The 23575-nt window shown below is 38.9% G+C and overlaps 1 protein-coding gene across 36 annotated transcripts in view; it reads left to right on the forward strand.

Moving 5' to 3' along the window:
- Positions 1-22690, forward strand: part of nfasca (neurofascin homolog (chicken) a) — a 113639-nt gene extending 90949 nt beyond the window's left edge. For 12 of the 36 annotated variants that reach the window (XM_032548535.1, XM_032548536.1, XM_032548538.1 and 9 more), the window contains 8 exons: positions 44-268; positions 1528-1647; positions 5458-5604; positions 10188-10316; positions 10997-11032; positions 12540-12609; positions 14161-14202; positions 17514-22690. In XM_032548535.1, the coding sequence (XP_032404426.1) occupies positions 44-268; positions 1528-1647; positions 5458-5604; positions 10188-10316; positions 10997-11032; positions 12540-12609; positions 14161-14202; positions 17514-17742 (998 nt within the window). In that variant the 3' untranslated portion in view covers positions 17743-22690. Of the gene's footprint in view, positions 1-43; positions 269-1527; positions 1648-5457; positions 5605-10187; positions 10317-10980; positions 11033-12539; positions 12610-13521; positions 14038-14160; positions 14203-17513 lie in introns of those variants that run through there. The other 24 variants (XM_032548551.1, XM_032548566.1, XM_032548559.1 and 21 more) reach the window with 20 other exon arrangements.
- Positions 22691-23575: the final 885 nt, after the last annotated feature.

The raw sequence follows: 23575 nt of genomic DNA on the forward strand, positions 1-23575 counted from the left end.
CTTGTGTTTAACCCTCTGCTCTCTCCTTCTTCCTTCCCTGTAGTTGAGCTTACGGACGCCACCCTGTCTTCTGTTTTCTCTCCTACTCCCACTCCTCTTCCTCCCCTTCCTCCTACTACCATTCCTCCCACAACAATTAGTATCACAACTCCTACCCCTCCTCCAACAACCCCTCCTACTACTACCACTACTACTACCACTGAGGCAACTACACCCTCCACAGTTCCTGTGCTGGTCACCACCAAACGAGTTGACCAGAATGTCTTGGGTACATGTATTTCTTACTGCTTTTCACTGAATCTCACTTTGTAGTTTTAAGGAATATGGTTGCCTTCTCCCACCTGACAAAAAACAGGACGGTATGTCAGGAATGCATCCTGATAGGGTGTGCACTAAAAACAGACATGGAATATGGGAGGATAATGTAGAGTCAACGTAACAATATTACATCTCTAATCTACTTGGTAGGTAGTCAGAGACTTGAGCTGCAAGAGTCAGCTCTTAAGGGTGTGATGCAACGATACGATGCAAAGCAAAGACTCCAGCAAGTCCACAGGTCCATAAAGATCAGAGAGCTGCCCAGTGTCCTCCTGAGAGGACATAAAGTAAATTGATGAGCAAATTTGTGCAAATAAGAATATGCTATGCTATGGCGCACATTAATGTTTCTTGAACTGAGTTCTTTTGGACAAACAGGAGACAGGTGCTTGATTGTTTTCACACCTGGATCTTGTCCCAATGTCTCCTCTCTGGTTACGTTTCCACTCCTGCTGTTAACTTTTATGGCTTTGCATCCTGAAGCGTACAGACATCTCTGAGCTGTTGTAGACCTTCAGACTCAGACCCTACCTTGAGAACACGATTGGCTCCTTAGATGTGTTCTGAAACCTGTGGCGATCCGTCCGGTCAAGCGTTACCTCCTGACCTGTGGAGTACACGTTCATTGTCTTGATTCAGTATTGAAAACTACAGATTTACTTTAATCTATAAATCTTTTTCATGTTTAAATTTTTTTAATTTCATGATTTTCTTTTTGCAAAACAACTTAAGATCCTATTTGTGAAAAGATCTATATACGTTATTTACTTAAATGAGAGGTAAGATACACAAGTTAGCAAGTTAGAACTCTGAACACTTAGCATACTGCCCAGCTCAATTCTTAAAGTTGTAGGCCACACCTATTTGATCCTTTCTCCTAGCTGTGTGCTCTGAAAGCACACACAAACCGTTATCTGTCCGGAGAATGAGAGGTACGACATGAAAGGGAAATTTCATTGTTCTGAAAGGGGCTGACTAGAGTCATTTTACACAATCAAAACCAGTCGGTCATTAGGGTAGGGTTAGGACACTTAATGCAAAGTTTACCATTTTAATGGACTTTTAACGCAATTTTGCATTAAAAGTGTCATTATTTATGACAGTGCCATGTCAGTCTTTTGCACACACCGTCAAATAAAGTGTTACATTTTTCTTCCGACCTTTAACCCTTTGCCTCTGATCCTATCCCCCAACCACCCATCTGTGTAGTAATCCCTCGGCGGGAGATCTGGAATCTGACGGTGGTCCCCAACAGTTACTACGCTAACGTCAACTGGAGTCACAACTTCCCAGCTGACAGCAAGTTTGTTCTAGAGGTCACTCTGGACAGTAAGACACAAAGCCTGTGCCGAACTTCCGAAAACATCAAAACATCAAACATATGTTTGCTCGTCTGAGAGTGAACCCCTCACAGGGATGGCACACAAAGTTTGAAGAGTAAAATTCGGACGCCTTTGTTACCAGAACATGATCTTAGTGTTGCTGTGATTGTGCTAAACATAATTTACAAATGTGTACTAAATGTTTGCTGAACTGTAGGAAATCAGAGGTACCTATTTTTTGACTGACAATAAATCAGACTAAACTTTCCGTGTTGAGGTCAATTAGAGTTGCCTGTTTGCTAAATGCCAGAATAATTAAGAGAAGATGTAAATTATTTTTGAAAACCTTTGTGAAGTTCAACATTTTGAACGTGTTTCCTCGGTATTTTTTAGAATTCCCTTTTAAACTTTATCTTCCCACAAGCTTCTCACAATATTTTTATGGTGATTTGGGGTTCATAAGCTGCTTTGCTCACATGTACCAGTTCTAGTCTACCAGTCATTTCCTATTGGACTAAGATCAGGGCTTTGTGATGACCACTCAGCTACATTGACTTTGTTGTCCTTAAGCCACTTTATCATTTTGGCTCAAGAGTCAAGAAGACTCTTGGGGCCATTGTCCATTTAGAAAACCCATTTGCCCCCGAGCTTTAACTTCCTGGCTGATGTCATTATTATTAATATTTTATGAAGTGCTCCAGTTCATTCTGCAGAAAACCATCCAAACATGATGTGGCCGCCACAGTAACAATGGACATTATGACCATACTGGTCGGTTCTAGTTTCATGAGCACACATCTCAAAATTAGGCATTCGCTTCCAAGTACAATTGCGAAATCTAAAATGTTTTTAGATTTTGTTGAATCTAAAAACATTCATTAAGAAACCGGAAAATATAAAAACTGTTTGCGCAGATGTTCAGGAAGCAAATACACCAGACTTGAAAAATGTTTCAATCACTACTCTATTTAACATACAAACTATTAAAGCCACATCAGTTTGTAATGTGTGCATTTGGGATTTTAAAAAAATGTTTTCTGATTACATATTTATATGAAATGAGGTTTCCTGCAACTTCTTGTACACATTTATAAATCATATGGTACATGTCTATGACATTTATTTGAACTAAATAAGTCCTGAACACAAAGAAATAACTGGATAATTTGATTTCTAATATTGTGTAGACGTGAGGGGACTGTTTGGGTTTCTTACAAAAAGTCCCTCACCATGTCGTCTCTAGCTTTCTGTGCCATCTCTCTTCATGCTGCTGCCTGACTTGGAATGCCTCCAGTTGGACTTTCACTTTACATGGGCCACTCTGACTGCTTTACATGGACTTTTATTTGAGTATGCCACTGCTCTGACCGCCCATGTTGTCATAGTAATCTTTTTTCTTTGTGGAACCGATGTTAGATGCTCTTGAATCTTTCCTTTCTGAAGCACATCCATCCCCTTTGTTTTTAAGGTCTAGAACTGGTTAAGGTTGAATTGTTTTGGATTTACAGAGACTTTATTGAGATCCATTGCATGATTTTATTTTGGTGAATATCTTTGCGTGGCAGGCAGAAAGCATTTTTGCTATGTTTATGGCTAAACAAAATTGATATTTGAAGGTGTTGAAATACATTTCCTGTAATGATCTGTCAGCTCCACACAGTACAAAATCAGAAAGTCAAGTTATGCGATAACATAAGCCAGATGTCACAAAAAACTTTAAGACAGAAATGTAGAATTAACAAAAAAGTATGTTTCATACCTCCCTTGTATTTTCAATAGGTATTTTTAATCTCATTGAAACACATAATTTGTTTTATTGAGTATGATTGTCCAGGACAAAGCGATAATTTCTGAAATCAACTTGATGAAGGAACTAAATAACCCAGAGCAAAACCTGCCATATTCTAGAGCTGAAGAATATACCAGTAACCTAGTTGGTAGGTTCAGCTAGGTTACTGGTAGCTGGTAGATTATTGCGCTGCAATAATACTTTTGGGCACTTAGAGGAACTTTCACTGCCCCGACTTCACTACAATCAAGACCCATGTTTTTAGGTGGACTACAGTTCGTTTTTTTTGGTCTGCATCAGTGTTCGATTACGGATTAACCCCTTCCCAAACGAACCTGATTTTCTAGGCAAACGGAGCTGGAGTTGGATTAAGCCTTTCACGCTGAGCATGGAAAATGTCAGGGGAGCGGGAGAATTTGTCCCGTCAGAACGTCAGTTTCCAAAACCACACAAAAAAAAGACCATGTAAAAGTGCATACAGGGTCAGTGAGACTGTGCACAGAATAAAAAAACTTGTGGGGTCTAAATGACCCTGTCTCTTAAACAGGGCTGGTGGTAATGGAGTATTTCTTTCCATAAGCAAACACCACTTTAAGTTGTTCAGTTTATAGATGCAGGCGCATATAGCATTTTTCAAAATGCGTTTTGTAAAATGAACGGATTTAGGAGCGGCCATATTGAAACGTGAAGTAGGCCTTAAAATTCCTAACTGGAGGTAGTCTGAGTCCGACTTCGGGGAACGTTCCGGTGGATTTTTACGACTGGGAAGTTGAAATTTCTGAGTTCTAACTACAAAGGGACTGAAGCATTATTCTTAAAATTTTTTGTACGCTTTCTTTCATCACACTGCAATGGGTCTACTCCTTAGACTATGACTGTCTGAATAGGAGAATTAAGGTTTTCTGTTTCTTGGCCAGTTTGAGCCCTGAATGCACCCCGGCCCCTAAACGGATCGGGAAGGAAGAAATGAACAAAAGGGGAATGATGGGATTGATTTGCTGCTCCTTTAATCCCATGTGCTTTCCAGGGTCAAGTCTAAAAGCTTTGACTCTTAGAAAGCCTAGCTGGCAACGTCCTTCATCCCATCATAATTATCATCATCATCATCCATTTATGCTCCCCTGAGTATTTTCCGGATGGGAATGCGGACTGAGTTCAGGTCTTGGAGATGAGATCAGCTGAGAGATTGTGGATAACCAGAAACTTCCTGTCGTGTCCTTCACTTCCACGAGGTCAACTTAGAATCTGAGTGGACTCAGACTGATTTATTTTTCCACAATCTCGATAGAGGCGCACCGATGTATTTCGGTATTGTGTGTCTGTGCATGTGAACTGCATGTCTCCCGTGTAGAATGGCTTTGAGCTGATGTTGTCAGATGACATCACGCCTTTGAAATGGTTGACCACGTGGCGCCTGATGTCATCAGCTAATACTCCCTTCTGTTTGCTGCCACTTCCGAGTCATGACATGCCGCTCGTCCCCAGTCATGACTGGCATGCCGTTCTGCCACAAAGATGCAAATGATGGTGCTGCTCTGTTCTGATTGGACTTTCAGAATATTAAAGTGTGACTGTGAGAATAACTTCACATCAACAATGCGCTGCCACCCAAAACCTTCACTTTTGTCTAATAAAGCTGGACGAAAACCAGACCCATAGCTGCAGTTTAATTTGACACAATGCTGTTTCTTTGAAGTAGCCTTGTGCTTCTGTATTATTCCCCATTTTTATTAGAATCTTTCTTGAGAATTGGGCCCTTTGGAAATTATTTACTTTCTACAAGTAGTGTAATTTATTTTCGCTAAAGTAAACATGCCAAAGGTACATGAATGCATCTTTTTTTATTATCTGTGATGGCAATGCATTGTTCTTATCAGCAAACTGTTTACTCACACTGCGCTTTGCAAACCCGGTCTCTCTGTTGAAGCACTTTGTGACGCCGTAATCTCAGCTGCACACGACAGCCATCGCTGTTCAGTCATAGTGACACCTCCGGAGTGTGATTGGCACCTTTCTTGTGTCTCCAAGGCAACAAGACAGTGACAGTTGAAGAGGTGAAACAGCCGCCCGTTAATCTGAAGGCTCTGATCGCTGGTGAGAAGTACCATCTGAGGGTTTACTCCCAAGAGCTCAACAGTGTCAGCAGCAAATCTGTCACCTTTAAAACTAAAGCAGGTGAGAGAAGAGCTGCTTTCAGACCGGTGGGCTGATCCAGATGCCTTTCTGTCTCTGTAGTGTCAAAGGTAGCTCAGTGGAAGCTGGGTGAGTTAGCATGGCTTGTCTTTCTCACATGGTAAATTTTTCTCTGGGAGAAGAAGGTTTAAGCAGCCTGACAATGCTGACTGATTTTACGTTGTTTGGTTTTGTGACACTTTTACCCAGCTGAAAGCGTAACCAGCTGATTGTCGACACCAAACAAACGTCTGGAGATGATTTTGGCCTAACGAAATTTAAGGAAACTTAAAACAGCCCAATCCAGCGTAGGGGTGGACATCGACAAACGCACAAACAGCCTGTTCAGCTTGTAAAAACTTAAAATGGACATGTTAGATAGATAGACAGACAGACAGACAGATAGATTTTATTACAGACTCAAAGTCCAAATTACATAAAAAAGAAAACAAAAACTATAAAAGAATAAAAAGTACAATAAAAAACGACTCCTAACCAGTCAGAAGGCAATCATACCAATGTCTCCAGAGCACTGATGAGTATTTTATTGCACTATATTTAACATTAGTCAACAGTAGCATAATTCTATTATTAGACTCGTTTAAACGACAAATAAATTTATACATAAGCGTTCTTAAAACAGCCATCAAAGTGCTGACGCGAGCAGATACAAACAGTTCACTGGCACTGGTCCATCTGGGTTTATTTAACAAGAGTCTTAATGCATCATTATAGGCCACCTTCAATCTTTGAAGACTGACTTTTTTAAAGTTGCACCACAAATGTGCAGTACACAGTGATGTACAATATGAGCTAAACAAGTTCAGTTTCACTTCATCGGAACAGAATCCAAACTTAGGGACAAGGATATTTGCCTGAGGGTATAACATTCGAACCTGACGGTAAATGTCCTCATCATCTGACAAACGGTCTGTCAACACATGGCCAAGATATTTTACTTCATTTGAGACATTCAATAAAGTCCCAGACAGTTTGAAATTTGGAAATACTCTATTTTTGTCCTCCTTAGTGCAACAGATCAAGATGATACTTTTTGATGAATTGAATTTAACATCAAGTAGTTCACCATATACTGAACAGTCATTAAGCAGCTTCTGAAGACCAGCTGAACTTGGACTAAAAACCACTATGTCATCAGCATACATTAAATGATTAATAATAGTATCACCAACCATGCAGCCAGTTCTACACAAGTTTAGCTGCTTAGAGAGGTCATTCATATAAAAATTAAACAACACAGGAGATAAAATGTTTCCTTGTCTGACTCCATTACCGACACGAAAGGATGCAGACACACAGTTGTCCCATTTCACCTGCATCGTTTGATTAGCATACCAGTAGGACAGACATCTCAGTATATACTTAGGAACACCATCTTGGAACAATTTTAAAAATAGTTTTCTATGATTTACACGGTCAAAAGCCTTAGTGGCGTCTAAAAAACACAGAAAAACCGTAGAATGTTTGCTGTTATTCAGTAATTCTTTTAGGCCATATATACACATATCAGTGCCATGTTTGGACTTGAACCCAAATTGATTGTCTGTAGACAAAACTGTCTTTGCAAATTTTCACAAAAGAATTAGATCAAAGACTTTAGACAGTGTACTAGCTAGGGCTATAGGTCTATAGTTATCAGAGCTGCCGATTTTACCAGCTTTGTTTTTAATCACAGGAAGTAGAAGAACATTCATCAAGGTTTCAGGAATAAAACCATGCATAATAAAACCAGTGAAAGGCAAGAAGAGGGACAACCCTTCAACTTGCAAATTGGAGATGTTCAGCTGAAATAAGATCCATTCCTATAGATTTATTTACAGACAGTTCTTTATTTGCTTGATAGACCTCGTGTGTTTTGATAGTTTCTACAGTACTAACCTTGTTCACTCTGTACACAGGTAAATAACTTGCTGTAGTGGTGTTGCCAAAAATCTACAATCATATTCACCCCAGAAACACCATCGACAGTGCAAGGGAGAGAAGATTTACTATTATTGATAGTTTGCAATATTGTTTATTAATATCAGGATGCAAAGTAAGATTTCTGCATCACAGTAAAAATGGCTGTTTGAGGTCATTCTTTTCCTACTGTGTCTACGAGGAATTTGTCTCCATAGACTCTGATTTTGTCCGACAAGATTTCAAAAGAAAAAAAAAAACTGTTTATATATAATTAATTTTACAACTGTGATGCATTGACAATGTAAATGTTTTAAAACTATTGATAAATTCAATTATGTAGAGCATTTGTATGCATACATTATTGCTTCAAACACCTCTTGTAATAACATGGCTGCACAGCGGACCCCTAGTGTTTGGAATAGGACCTCAGCATTTGAGGATTTTAGCTAAATGCTAAGGAATATAACTCAGACCCTTTCTAAAATCACTTAAAACTGCCCATTTTAACAGTTCAAACATGCATTGTTACACACAGTGGGAACCATCTCATAGTTACGGTCTTACTTATCTTGGCTGTTGGGAAGTGAGTGCCAAGAATAATGAAAGGCGTTTCCTACCAAACACCAGCAAATAGCAGCGTCAAGCAGCATCGCACTGAGGTAGTTCATCTTCCCAAGCTGCATTTTTGTTCAGATATTTTAGAAATCCTCTACAGGAAAAATAATTTGAAGTTACATTCCACAGAAAAACCCATGAATACTGAACCGCATAGCGGGGGCTCCACTGTATGTTCTGCCTTTTTCTGTCGTGGTATAAAAGGTCAGCTAGAAAAAGGCCCAGTGCTACCTGAAGCTGAAAGAGACTCTGACTCTTTCAGCTTCAACAATGGCTGCCTTCTTGGGACCAGGACAGATGTCTAGTTGAACTTCAACTGTAGTTTGAATTAGCTAGGCATTCATATCTGTTGGTTAAGATGTAACAAACATAACTACTGCCTAACTGCTTTATTGTTTACGAGTAAATGACTTTTGTTTGTTGGGTGTGTGTGGATGCGTGTGTGTGTGTTTGTATGTGAAAATGAGAATGAACAAAACTGACCTAAAACAGAGTTTTTAAAGACTTGCGCTGATGATGGAAGTATATTTGATCAGCCACCACACTGACGGCAACGTCTGTTTGTTGCTAATCGTTATCATTCATATAAGAAGAACAGTTCGTTGAAACAACATGAAAAAAATGAACATGGTGATATTACAGTATCTGTTTGGACTCGGGCATAAGCAATGTGATTTGTGCTGTTTAACTCTCTGCCTTCCAAACTCAACAGAATATGGATCAAACTATTGATATGCTGCGTTTTATGAGGTAACCCAACAAAAAGTAGTGTGTAGTTATGAAATGAAAGGAAAATTGTTAAAAAATAAAACGGCAAATAAAAATCAACTGAAGGACGCCATTGTATTCACTTCTATTGAGTCAACGGTTTAGTGGTCCGCCACCACCATGTTTCTCGGTGGGCATGGTGTGTTCTGGGTGATGTTCAGTGTTAGTTCAAATTAGTTTTTACATTTCGGTAAACAAAGAAACAACACTGATCGGACCAGAGCACCTTGTTCCAGCTTTGCTGTGTCTCCTGGCAGATGCCAGTTGTCTGAATCCACTCTTCTTATGGCTTTCTTTCAACAATGGCTCCCTTCTTGAAACACAACCCAGATTTATCGAGCGGTGATTAACCAACTGTAACGGTATCAGTACATAATGCAACCTCTGACTTGGTTTAATCACTGTTTGGAGTTATCAAGGTTCAGTTTTGCACTGCTTCTGGTCATGTAGGTTGACAGATCATCGTCACCAGCTGCGCTTCCATTGACCACATAGTTGCACAATTTGACATTTTGAAAATAAAGTTGTTTCACGGAAACACTGCAATTTCGAAAAAAATTATTTAGTGTTTTTTTGGGGGGGGGGGGGGGGGGCCGTATCAGAAGTAGTTTATCTCGCAAAACTGCAACGGAAACACTTTTTTCCCCTCACATGATCAACATGTCGCAGATGTTGCCTCTGTCGGAAATCAACAAGAAGAAGACAGGAAGTAGGTGTGGGATCCTGGAGCAGCGTGTTTTTTTTTAATGAGTGTGAGCAAGATCATTAGCATGGGTTTTTAATTACGTTTTTTATTTAATGGAGACAATTGTGAAATTGTGCTTTTCTGACATTAGCAGGGTACTGACAGTTTTGCACATGTTTGTCATGGAAACGCAGCTGTTGTAAATGATGAAATACAGTATATTTGATATTTATAAGCAAACAACCGATGATAAATCATCCCAACCTGAGCTCTGCTGCAGCTTCACGTCGCAAAGGCCGCTCATATAGTACCTCAGTAAAATAAAAAAAATAAAACTAAAAACAGGCTTTATAATTTTGCTGTCTAAGGGAGCATTAAGGGAGGCTTATGGGTAATGACAAAATTCATAAAATTGTTTGAGTGTACGTTAAATCTTGTAGAGAAAGAAGATTTCTGCTGCTGTGGATGAATGTAATTCTTAAGTAATTGAGCAATGTGACAAGATATGAGAAAACTACAACTGATGCTGAAAACTCTCTCTCTCTCTCTCTCTCTCTCTCTGTGTGTGTGTGGGTGTGTGGGCGTGTGTGTCCAGCTCACATAGACCAGGTAGACATAGCCACTCAGGGCTGGTTCATTGGCTTGATGTGTGCCATTGCCCTCATTATACTGATCCTCCTCATTGTCTGCTTCATCAAGAGGAGTCGTGGAGGCAAATACCCAAGTAAGGCTATAAATTCACTCTATTCAAAGTGTTTTCAATCATTCATATGTTTTTGTTGGATAATCTCTGCAGCCCTCTGAATATTTGATTTGTAGAGAAAAATCCGTTTGCTGTTTATCTCAAACAAGAAGTACTGAACGGTGTTCTGACTAATAAGCATGTTTGATTATGTACACAAAAGCCAGACTTACTGGATCACGTAACGGGTAACATTACATTAAATCTGAGGTAATAAAAGTAATTTCATTCATAGGTGTAATTATTTTTGGTTCAGACTGTATTATTTTTGCCTTACATTGTTTTTTTGTGGTTGTTTTCTTTTTTCTAGACTCATGCTGATCAACAGTCATGCAGTTGCATTTCTCTGTGTTTTATATGTATTTTATATCTAACTGGAATTCTATTAAAGTATAACTAAAACGTCTGTCTATGTACAGTATGATGGAGAAACATTTAGGTCTCCAGCTTGGACTCCAAAACTATCCTACTCTATTCTAGATTGGCAGATGTTGTCAAATTGATTTTGAAATACTTTCCTTTGTAGATCAAACTAAAAGAATATCTCTTTGTTGACACAATCACAAACGCATAGATCAGAAAATGGGCGTCTGATGGCTTGAACCCTTGGAAGAAGAGAATGCAGAGTTGTAATAATGTTTTGCAGTTTCTGTAATGTCTAGGTCCCGGCTTCTTGACTGGTTTCACAAAATACCTCGGTAGGTGCCGTGACGGATCAGACATGAAACTAACAGAAAGGGGCTTAACATGATGCAGACAGAGTAACACCAGGTCTTCTTCTTTTTTGTGAGTGAAGAATTAATGACAGATGATCTTACAAAACGCCGTGCCTCTAATACAAACTCCAGCTGCCCCCCCGAGTTACTGATGTGGTCAGTCTGACAGGGAGCAATTGCAAATTAACAACGCATATTTTCTCTTTTTAATCAGCAGTAACTAAATAACCCATCTTTAATCTACACTTTTATGATTTACACTGAAAGAGAATCACAGTAAAGTGTTCGTTAACACTTTATTTGACGGGGTGTGCATGACACTGTCATGAACATGAAGGAGTCTTTATGAATGTCTATGACTGTTGCCATGAAGTGTCATTCGGTAAATAATGACATCTTTGATGCAAAGTTGCCTTAAAAGTTGCATTTAAAGTCCATTAAAAGTCCCAACTTTGCATTAAAGTGTCAATATTTACAAAATAATTCAAAGTTGACACTTTTAACTGACTTTTAATGCAACTTTTAGAACAACTTTGCATTAAAAGTGTCATTATTTACCGAACGACACTTCATGACAACAGTCATAGACATTCATAAAGACTCCTTCATGTTTATGACAGTGTTATGTCCATCTAATGCACAACCTGTCAAATAAAGTGTTACCAAGTGTTCTCTTCATTTGTTAACTTCATCAGATTACCTGATGTGAAATAGTGCTTGGTCACGAATGTCAGAAGGTATTCGGCCCCAAACTGATTTCTCTCGTATTTGTTTTTTCAGATCATCAAACAATGTTCAATTTCAGGCAAATGTAACCTCTGTAAATATCAAATATATCCTTCACAGGATGATAATATTCATAAAAAAAAAAAAAAAAGGCTATCTTATGTGGGAAAATAATCGTCCGCTAAACCTGGAGACGCTGCCTGGCGTGCATCCTTAGAAAGTATTAAATTAGTCTATCTAAAATTATGGCCTTAAAATGTCTTGAATGAATTAAAAACTGTAAGTTGGCCTTAAATACCTTAATCGCAGGTCTTAAATTTGTATTGACAGGATTATTTAATCTTTTGTATTCTATGAATTGTTTTTTTTTTTTTTCTCGCTGAAATTTTTTGTCAGGCTAAAGTTTGAGTCGCACTCAGACATTTTCACCTTCTTTCTGTGACTCAAAGCGGTTGAGGCTAACGCTAACTCACAAAGGGCTAATCTAACCAGTAAGAAAAACTAGTCCTTTCTCTCATTGGTTTTCCCTTAATAACAATCCATTAACTGAAAATGGCTTTTTTTTTGTATAAACTCCACTTATTGTCTGATATTCAGGTTTATTTGACGATGTAAGTCATTTAAGTGTGACCAAAAAACAGAAAAGAAAAAAAAAACATTTGGGTTTTTATACTGACCCCAAAGCGCTACCAATACATGAACTTTACCAACTGTGGAACTTTGAGTAAACCTTTTTTTCTTTCTTTTACTTTTTTTTTATCAGTTCGTGACAAAAAAGATCTTCCCCTGGATCCAGTGGATCAGAAAGACCAGGATGGATCCTTTGATTACCAGTAAGTATAAACAACGAGCTCATTGCTTTCACTGTGTCTCACATAAAGTTAGTCATTTGTATAAAAGTCTTTTCAAAGTAGCATCATGAATCACATTAAACAAGCAGAAACACTGTTTCACTTTGTGGGAAAAGGAAATCTGACAGTCATTTTACTGACTATATCTGATAAATACCATATGACTGTTTACATTACTTTATGTGTACATGCCAAGGCACCTGATCAGTGAAGCAACAGCTCTTCTATTTTAAAGTTGGGAAGCAAATGGAAATAATCTCAACATTTTCTGAAATCAAACAAACTCCTTCTTCAGAAGCCGTAACCATAGCAACAGCAGTTGTGAGCGCTACAGCTGCAGGCTCCACATCTTCCTTAAATTGGCTCTCAAAATTGCTCAGCTAAATAAAAAACTAACAACAAAAACATCATAATTAACTATCAGAATATATTAGAAATGACCAAATAATTACAAGTGGCTATCAGAACTTTATTAGGAAGAATCATGAAAATCTGAAAACATCTGAAAATGCTCCAAAATGTCGATAAATCATGTCTGCTCTGCGTATGAAATAGCTACATATTGTCCTTCATGGTGCCTAGACCATGGAAACCAGCCAGCCAATCAGTGATGATCTCTCACTAGTTCTGAGTTGCAACTGAACACCGTTCTAAAAATTCAATAATATGCGGCTTTAGAATAAAACTAGAGTCCTACAACGACGGCAGACCGCGTTCATACAGAACAGTTCCTGCTGTCTCCTCCGTCATGATCCAAGCAGCAATAAACCATCGCTGTTCAGAAAACCTTTACAGCAGTAGATGAGGAAACAGTAGCTGGCACACATCAGGACTGCTGTGTGAACTGTGTGTTGTAGCCGCTTTTGTAAGTGATGTGTCTTTTGGTTCTTTCAGGTTCCACTGATCTCTGTGGTCTTGTCCTTTTGTTTTGTATCATCTAGCATCTTCTTTAACCTAATATGGCTTTTATTAAACGTGCGTAATCTGTGGTTAATAAAGTCCAGCTCGTTTTGAAGAGTGGCACCATAACATTTACCCTTAACTGTGTGCATTGGAGCTTCCACAAACCTTCCTGGTTTTGCCTCTCATATTGTTTTTATTATTATTATTGTTATTATTAAGTAGTTTTGGTTTTGTGGAATAATTAATGTTGTAAAAACCTCAGAAAATCTGTTTCCAAGGGAGACCAAGGTAAATCTAAAAGTAATAAATGATCTGCGGATTTGCTCTTTTCTGTTAACACAATTAATCTGCTCTAATTAATCAAGTTTAGTTTATTAATCAACTCTGTACGTTACACACCATTACTGCTAAGATTTTTGCTTCTTTTGATCCCAGACGTTAATTTTGGTTGAAGTCCCTCCATTTAACCCGGTGTGTGTGTGTGTCGGTGTGTGTGGAAGGTTTCCCGCGCATGCAGAGAGCGGAGCTCGTGTTTTTGTCATTTCTATCTTTTTCTCTGCACCTCTTCTGCCCTCACTGTTCCCCCTCCCACGATTCCTCATACTTCATCCCTTTCTCTTCCAAATGCGGAAATGGTTCATCTGTCCGCGACAGGAACGAAAATGAAAACAGGTACATTGGTGCCGGCACGACTTGTGCATGTTGTGGGGCTGGACGCTTTTTTTTTGGGGTGGTTGCATTCAGGGGATGGGGATGAAAGCTTGATCAGCCGGAGCTTGATCTGGAAGACCAAAGAGCTTGCAATGTTGGATCTTCAGTCAGATTGCAAAGAGGAATCTGTGTTTATGTCAGCTGGATGACTTTAGATGGATTCTTTGCTATGTAGTATCTAGCATAACGATACGAAAATGTTGGTGAACAACGTAGCTGTTTGTAGACGGACGGAGAAGGTAAGTTCTCTCTTTAGCTCAGGTGAAAAAAAACAGGTGACAGTTTGCATGGATTTTGCTTCCGTTTTTAAAAATTCATATTTTCTTTGTCCTAAGGTAAAAAAAATTACCATATTTCTAAATACTTAAACACACTCTTAATTCTATTCCAGCTTAATTTGCATTAATAATCTTTTTAAATCTGTTGCGCTTAAAAAGGACTCCCAAAGGTTGATGCAAGTTTTTACCTTTTTTTTCTTATTCAGTTCAGACATTTGATATTACTTAAGTTACTCTTAGTATGACCACCAATATTAGTTTTCTGTTTGAATTGTTTGTTACAATTTGGCAGTAAAACAAAAATCCCAAAGTAAAAGCTTCAATACAAGCTTGAAACTTTAGCTTTTAACCCTTTCATGCATGAATTATGATCCTTTGTGTCAGAATTTTTTTTCCATTTTTAAAAATTTTTTTCTTAAGGCATAAAAAAGGTAGGAATTTTTTTTTGTAAAATATTTTTTATTTATTTATTTTTTTTTATGTGATCAATTGTAATTTTGTCCAAATACAAAGTTGTTATTTGAAAAATACATCAGTAGTATTGTTCCTTAGGGGTTATCTGATGTCACAATATTTTTTTTACTTGCAAGAGTCGTCTACAGTAGAAGGAGGGACCGGGCCAGTTCTCATGCTTCGTCGACCATATTGTATTTAACAAAAATAATTTCTTGCATTTGCAGCTGATGGCCAGTAGTTGATGGTATATTTTATGATGCATTAGTGTCCACTTCAGTGGTCTGTGTGCATTTATAACATAAAAATCCACAGGAAGCACAAGAAAATGGCTTTTAGATATCTGTCCACTGTAGTGACCACTATGCATGAAAGGGTTAAAAAAATAAAAAAAAATCTGTTTTTTATTTATTTAACAATAATCAGACAGGAAGGGTACAAAGACTTGTGACAAAGGAACCGAGGTCTGGAGTCGAAGTCGCCACAGAGAAGTTACTTGTCCTTTTAGGAATCACATCAGAAAGTCAATTTTATATGAACAACAGATGCTGCGGATGGTAAATGACAGCAGAATAAAACGTCCCTGCAACTAGTTTGTTTGGAGAGAAAAAACTATTGAACGTATCACAAATTGTCATGTCTTCTATATTTATATTTCTTTTCTAACTTGTAATGTCATGGGAATAATAAAAGCTCTTGTGCGCTATTAAGTCTTGATGGCGGCGCGCTGCTGAGCCCTCCATCCCACTGCTTTCCCAGTAACAGTGGATTTGCTTCGGTTTCATTCTGTTATGCTCATCGATCTCTGCATGCGACGCATCTCTTGGAATGTCCCACGCTCGTCAGGTTTGAATTTTTGTATTTAAAAAGGGAAAACATGATTTTTAAATAATTGCGACAACTTATTTGTTTTGAGAAGAGATGAGGAAAATAGTATCTGCTAGACTTCAGAGGAAGAGAGGATGAACTTCTGGGACTCATTTTATTTGTAACCAATCACCAATCAACACTAGAGGTCACTGTTTCCCCCTTTTTTTCCCCTTTTTTTTTTTTTTTTTACCCATGCACCAAAAGTCTAGGTTTCAGCAGACGGTATTTTTTTTCTGCACAATTTGCAAACAATGAGAAAGCCAAGCAATTTTCTCTGGCTGTAGTTTGCCTAAAAGTATAAATAAATATGGGCAAACAGAAACATAATTTCTCATTTAAATTTGTTCCTAGAGAGATGCTATTTGTGCCCTGCGACAGACTGGCGACCTGTCCAGGGTGACCCCGCCTCTCGCCCGGAACGTTAGCTGGAGATAAGCAGCAGCACCCCTCCTGACCCCACTAGGGACAAGGGTGTTAGAAAAATGGATGGATGGATGGAGATGCTATTTGCATATTTTCAGGACAGTTCTTTTGTTTCTGGTTCACCAGGTGGCAGCATGTCGACACTTTGCCCTCATTTAACTATCAGAAAAAAACCTTGTGATTGTCACAGGAAAATAGCAATAAAAACACAAACCTGTGAAATATTTCAAATGACTGAACAGTTGATTAAAAATATAAAAATACAAAGAGGTTGATTGTCTTTTTTTTATTGTGAAATATTTTCTTATAACAGAGCTGCACTTTCATAAACTTCACATTTATTGTGCTGCAACACAACCTTGCTTGCTCTGCTCCATCTTTGTTTTATGGTTTATTGAAATGAAAATTGATTTGTAAATAGACCAGAGGGAGGAGCAATGGTTTAGAATATCTTATTAAATCATGGTAGTTGAAAGAAAAATTGTGCGTGAATTAAATTGTGAAGAAGTTGGAGAACAGCAGCACATAAAGATGTATCCAGTACGTAATTAATCTGTTGAGGCAGTGGTGACGATTAGAGAAGCATTTGGGTCGCGTGGATTATCCAGAACCAGTTTTCAAAAAAATGTGGGACAAAGTGAACCAGAAAAATTATTCTTCTCCAGCAATCATTACATCGTATGCCTTTGAAGCCTCAGTGTTTAACTTGTATGAAAATAGTAATTTTTTTTACATATTTGTTTAAACGGTCACTATGTTGTGATAGTAACAAATAATCTGTGAAAAAAATTTAACTCCTCTGCTTTCTCCCAGAGTTCCCAGGGCTAACTAAAAACAACCAATCAGAGCCTGGAGGAGGGTCTTAGTGCTGTCAATCATCCCCATGTGTGTACAACTCACCCCCCCCTTCCCTTTTTTGCTCTTTGCTACACTAAACTAATTAGTATGGCCACCGATATCAACCATATGTTGTTTCTCTGGCATCAGCACATTTAGCAATAAATACATGAGGTTGATTGACAGAGCTAAGCCCCTCCTCCTGCCTATGATTGGTTCCTTTTGGTTGGGAGCAGTGTGTTTCTTCAGACGGCACGACACAGCGACAGCTTTAACAAATATGTAAAAAACATGGTTTTATGAAAGCTGCATACTGGAGCTCTAACTGGTGACAAGTTCTCTATGTCCCACTGGCATGTCAAGAGGACACACTGGTCTCTGAAGCTCTAACCTTTCTGCTGGTCATTGCAGCAGCGACGAGGACAACAAGCCTCTGCAGGGCAGCCAGACTTCGCTGGACGGCAACGTGAAGGAGAGCGACGACAGCCTCGTGGACTACGGCGAAGGCGGCGATGGCCAGTTCAACGAGGACGGCTCCTTCATCGGCCAGTACACGGTGAAGAAGGACAAGGACGAGACGGAGGGAAACGAGAGCTCCGAGGCCACCTCTCCTGTCAACGCCATCTACTCGCTGGCGTAGTGGAGCGGAGCCGCTGCAGGACTCCCCAACGCCCTTCCACACCTCACCGTACACAAGACACACACTTGATTATACGAGTATCTAAACACGGTACACGCAGAAACGCAGGAGGCTCTGTCTGGAGACTAAACAGGCTGTCCTCCGTAGAAATAAAGACGAACACGGGGGTGGGAGGGTGGGTAAGCTTAGATCACAAGCCTTTAATTTTCCGTTTCTTGGCTCTGATTACATGATCTGTCGGAGGCGATCGTTGGACGGAGAGGAGAAGTCGTCTCCGTAGCGCCTGCTCGTCTGCTCTTCACCCATGCAAAACTTTGAAGTGTGCCTTCAGTGGCGGCTTTGGATGCATCAGCAAGCAGTCTTGGTTTCTTTTGTTGGGTTTTCTGTCTCCCCCTCCCACCCTATCATTTTGCCGCTGCTCTGCCTGAGATGCTCCTCTGAATCTGAATCCCTGAGTCCACTCCGACCCCATCCTGTGACATATCAGCCTCTCACCGTTAATCTGAACAAGATGCTGGCAGATATGTTTATCATATTGATACTTACTGCGCAGTGAACGATTTTCTTTTCTTCTTTTTTTTTGTTTTCCACAGCTGGTAGATGATGTATTGAATCCTAATAAATGCTGTACACAGTCCTGGCACACATTTTAGTGCCCCTTGAAACTATGCACAACCTCCATAACATTTTGAGTTTAATCTGGTATATGAAAACATAACATTAGGTTTCTGTTAGCCATCTTAAATCTGAAACCACGTGTTTTTATTGACATGTTCGTCTCCAATGTTCAATCCAACCTTTTAATGTCTTGTTATAAAAAAAAGAGAGAGAGAGAATCCAGCACCTGCACAGGCTTCAGCCCCTCTTGCATTCTACTGTAAAAAAAAGTCCATCTTTTGAATAATAATGAGAAAAAAACTAATATTTTGGAGCATGATAGTAAGACATGTGCACTAAACAGAAATGGTAGTTTTAGCAAGAAACACCAAAATATCAAACCCAGTTAACTCCCTCATAAGCAAGCAAGCCACCACCGCTCTGTTTCTTTGTTGCCATGGCGCCTCACTTTTTTCTTTATTTATTTTGAGTTCAAAGTTGTTGCACACTATTAATAAAACATCAAAATCTGTAGCAACAACATTTGGGTTCATGACAGAAAAGGGAATAAAAATCTGCATCACACACACCCACACACACACACACCCACACACACTCACATTGGACATTTTAGACGGTGAAAGCAGACTTTAAATTCTCCCTGTGGACGAAAAACCAAGGTGTGTCCAGATTTAAAGTGGGTTTATGCTGCTTACATCCTTTGGTTTCGCCTTACAGCCAACAGTCAGATGTTTGTCTCCACTATAAACCAAGCAAACGTCAATGAATGAGATATTGTCACATCACCACGACATTTAAAAGCAGATAAAAATTGTGCATTTATTTGCCTTCACATGACCTGTAAAATCGTTCATGTTTTGTCTTAACCCAACTGGATGAACAAATCCACACCTTTGCGTTTTTCTGCCATTTGCTCCTCTTTGCAGAGCCTTTATGATAAGTCATTTGTTCTCATGCTACTATTAAAGTAGAAGTTTTACAGTACGGTCATAATTAACTGAATCGCTTTAAAATGACATATGCTAATATGTTGTTTTTGAAGAGGAAGGCTCAGTATTTTACATTTGTCCAAGCTGATTGGTCGATTCAGTGTACAGTAAGAAAACAAAACAAAAAAAATCCCCAGTAGGAATAGTTTTGGTTCCTATATTGATTACTTACCAAATTATTTATCCAATGCATTACTTTATTTTAGCCCTCAAGAGTGTTGCTCCTTCCACTCAATGGCACTATCTGAGGTTACGTTCACACAGCAGGCAAAGGCGACCCAAATTCGACTTTCCCCCTTTTTTCCCCCCTACATATGACCCATATCCAACAGTTTCAGACCGAACCCGAAAAAATCTGATCTGTTCCACTTCCATATGTGGTACTGAATCACGTACGTATCCAAAAGTTTTCAAGAAGCATCGGCGGTGTGAACCGTCGCGTCGCATTTTCTCTGACTTTTACGTCATTGATTCGAGACGTGCGTCGTAACGCTGCACCAAAAGAAGCAGCAGCTCTGGATGTAAACAATGTCTGGACATTGTAATCCTGAAAGTTCTCGTCTTGTCATGACCTTGTGACGATGCTGTCAGCTCCCACTGCTGGATAAACGTTCAGATTGATCCACAGACCGCTCCGTCCATTGTTACTGCCGTAAACAGAGCGCTGCTCTGTGACGTCTGCGTTCTTCTTCTTCTCCTGTGAGTCGCGTTGGGATTGTAAACCGTTCAAGTAGAAGTCGATTGTGGTCAGATTGAGTTAGTAATATGAATTAAAACAGAATAAATAAATAAATGGATTTGAGTATCTAGACCTGCTGTGTGAACATAGTCTAGCTCTTCAATGAATAACAGATTTTTTCATTTTTTAGTTAGCTTGGAACTCCATGTAAATATTTAATTTAATTTATATGTCTATTACAGAAATAGTATTAATATTAATTCTACATCATATTCATATTTAATTTAAAAATAAAACACACATTTTTGCCTTTTATGGTGGCTGCATTTCATTGTCAGAAATAGAATCACACCAAAACTTAAAAACAACTTTAGAAACATTTTGGCCTTTCGGAAACAGACATACACACACAAAACAATAAATAAACAAAATGTCGTTTTTAATAAATCAAAACAGCCACATTTCTGTCTGTTGTTCTGCTCCTGTTGTCACCATCATGTTTTTTTTTTTTGCTGTGTGTTTATGTAATATAACTCCACCCACTGTACAGAAAATCTCTATTCTTATTTACTGTTTGGCAGTTATTCTGTACATGCAGGTCCTGGAAGAAGATCTCCGACCATTTTGTAAATAATTATTGTTTCTTCCCCTTATATGTTCTTATCTAGAAAGACAAAGTCACATGTTGGTATCCCCAAGGCATCTCTAGCCTGTGACAGATTACTTCGACTCTGTTGTGTTTGAGATCTGTGAGGCATGCTGCACCTGTGTGCACCTGATGTGAACTTTCTCTCTGCGTCGCTGCCTTTACAGAGCCATCCGGCACTGTCAGGCAAAGCAGCAAGGCATCTCCCTGGCCTTTGATTCAATCAAATATCTATTTGGAATTAGCACAAAGATTTGCGTTCATCAGCAGTCCTGAATGACCTCGGACTGATTTTACTTGGGGAAAGTCCTTCATCTTCTTCCAGGATCTCATTTGAAAGCCGCAAAGCAATGTTTGTATGTGCAGCCATGTTGTTGTCACTTTACTCTGTAAATGTTGGTAGCGCACATTCTTCCCGTTCGTGCGGGTCAGTTGGTACCTTTTCGGACAATTGATTTCGTTTTCATCCAATTGTCACGAGAATTTTGAACAAACTTTTAAATTTGCAAAAAAGAAATTAAAAAGAAAATGCGAATGAGGCACATATCCATCTACAAGTGTGGAACGAAGCAACCAAATTGTGCAAACGTAATGTTGGACTTAGACATTTTTCCAGGTTTTGTGCTTCTTTAAGGCACAGACCCTCCATCCCAGGAGGCAAGGTTCACTACGTCAGAACTTATTCAGCAAATGTCTTCATGCACATTCAGCATATCTACTTTAGCGCATTGGCCTTTTTTCCCCCCTCCCCAGAAAAGCCAACAGCCAAAAATGTTTGCAAAATTGAGGAATTTATTTTTTCAAATTTTCTAATGCAATGCTTCAAAATGTGTATAAAAATTGTTGATGGAAAAACGGCCACTGTTTGCAAATCTTTCCTTCAACTACATACTAAAGGTTCTAAAATTAAATGTCATTTTTTAAACTGTTATGCTAATCAGTGTTATTTAGTTGGTTACCTACCCGAGCCATCAGCATATCTCGTGATCTGAATTGCTACAACAGAACGTGTTCCGGCTCCAATGCTTGTTCAGAGTTGTTAATAAGACTAAGAATAGAACAGGGCCTGCTGGCAAATTGCGTAACAGCCACCAATGAGAATTTTTGCACATAATTTCACTGTTTGTGTTCTCTAGCCAATCACACAATCAGGAAGTTCTTCCAGAAACCTTTGAGAAGGTTTCCTGTAAAAACGATCCGTGCATGTGCAGAACTGTGAGGAGGTGATCTTTAGACTAAAACACATTGCTCTAACAGGCTGCCTTCCTCATTCACCCTCACTTCAAAACAAAATAAAATCCACATTATTCCATTCTGAAATCCATTTTTTCCCCCTCTGTCTTTGTGAAATTTTAATGAGTTGGATGAAGTCTTGGATGCCATTGTTCTGTAGTGTATTGTTGCTTTAAACTGACATGTTGACAAGCTTGAAACTGGAGCGGCAGCAGAAAGGAAGGAAAGGGAAAGCAGTGAAGGATCCAGCTTGGAACTTTCGTCCTTTTTTCCCCCTCCTCTTCAAGATGTAGTCTGGAAACGCTCATCTTGCTGCATCTGCTTACATGTTCCTTCCTGAGTCGACCCCAGGGGCAAAAAAGTAAACCGGCTTCAAAACCGAGCAACAATCTGCACATTCCTCTATTCTTAGTTTGGTTCTCTCCCTCCACCCCCCCGTCCCCCGATTTGTTACACATTCTAAAAGAAAATGTCAATTTCTTTTTTTTCCCCCTTCCTTTCCAAATGCTTCAAACTTTAGAATACACCTTTGATTCTGGGTTTTGTACATGACTGATCACATGATGTATGGCTTTTTATGAACTGTCATATTTGCATCTCTCTTTTTTTTTACCTACCATGTGCGTCACAGCAGCTTGTTAAAGTCTTGCTTCAACATGCAAAGTAAAGCGTTTGTAAAGTACTCAAGAAAAAAAAAGTATACTCACCATATATGCGTGTATGAGATGTTGCAACTTCTGCTAGCAACAACTTCTTTATAGTAAAGCTATCTCCTTTTCTCTATGTCTGTCTTCTGATTTCTTTGGTCCTCTGGGATTTTGTTGTTTTATTGACTCTCATCCTTTGTGGGGATGGTGGGAGTGGCAGAGTTTTACTGGAGGAGTGCTTCAGACCAATCCGTGATTTCTGTCATATAATTTGTAGAACTTGTTTTGTCCCTTTGCGCTAATCAAACTTATGGTTTAATAAACCAAGCAAATAGCAGCACAACTGTTTCTGCTTACATGAGAATGAGTCAAGATTATGGTTCACCTTAACATAACTGGATAAATGTGAAAGTGGTTTGAATTGAATAGGTTTGGAAATTAGGTTTAATTAGCCCTAAACTAATTAAAATGAGTTGGTGCAATAATGAATGCACAACTTTGGTCCTTCATTCAACTTTAATCAGCTAAAGGTTTCACAAATCACTAACCAGGTTTTAAATAGTATGTTATATAGTCCATGTTTGAGGAATTTGAATATTGTTTTTAAGCTAGAGCATGCTAATGTCATTAGCCATTACAGCTTACAGATATTGTATCCCAACCATATTTCTTGAGAAAGTTTTAGCTTGCTGGTTGTTAGCTTATTCGAGGCTAGCGACAGTCTAGTTGTGCTAATGAGCAGCAGAGGAAGAAGCCAATCCGGTACGTGAGCAGCCTAGGCAACTCTAAACCCTAAGTTTAAAGGAAGTGTTTGGGGTTACTTAAAAGATGCTGTATGTCTTTCCAATTCACTCCCAAGAAGGTCAACAAAATTAAAAATCCAGATTTGGAAGAACAAATCCACAAGCGCACAGTTATGTATCCTGTCAGATACACAAATGACGAGCGTAAAGGAGCGTCTGACAGAATCAGCTAAGCTTTCTGTTTGTTTTCTGGGTTACAATGATGGACCTAAATGAAA

This window comes from Xiphophorus hellerii, chromosome 20 (assembly GCF_003331165.1).
Source record: "Xiphophorus hellerii strain 12219 chromosome 20, Xiphophorus_hellerii-4.1, whole genome shotgun sequence".
NCBI classification, from domain to species: domain Eukaryota; kingdom Metazoa; phylum Chordata; class Actinopteri; order Cyprinodontiformes; family Poeciliidae; genus Xiphophorus; species Xiphophorus hellerii.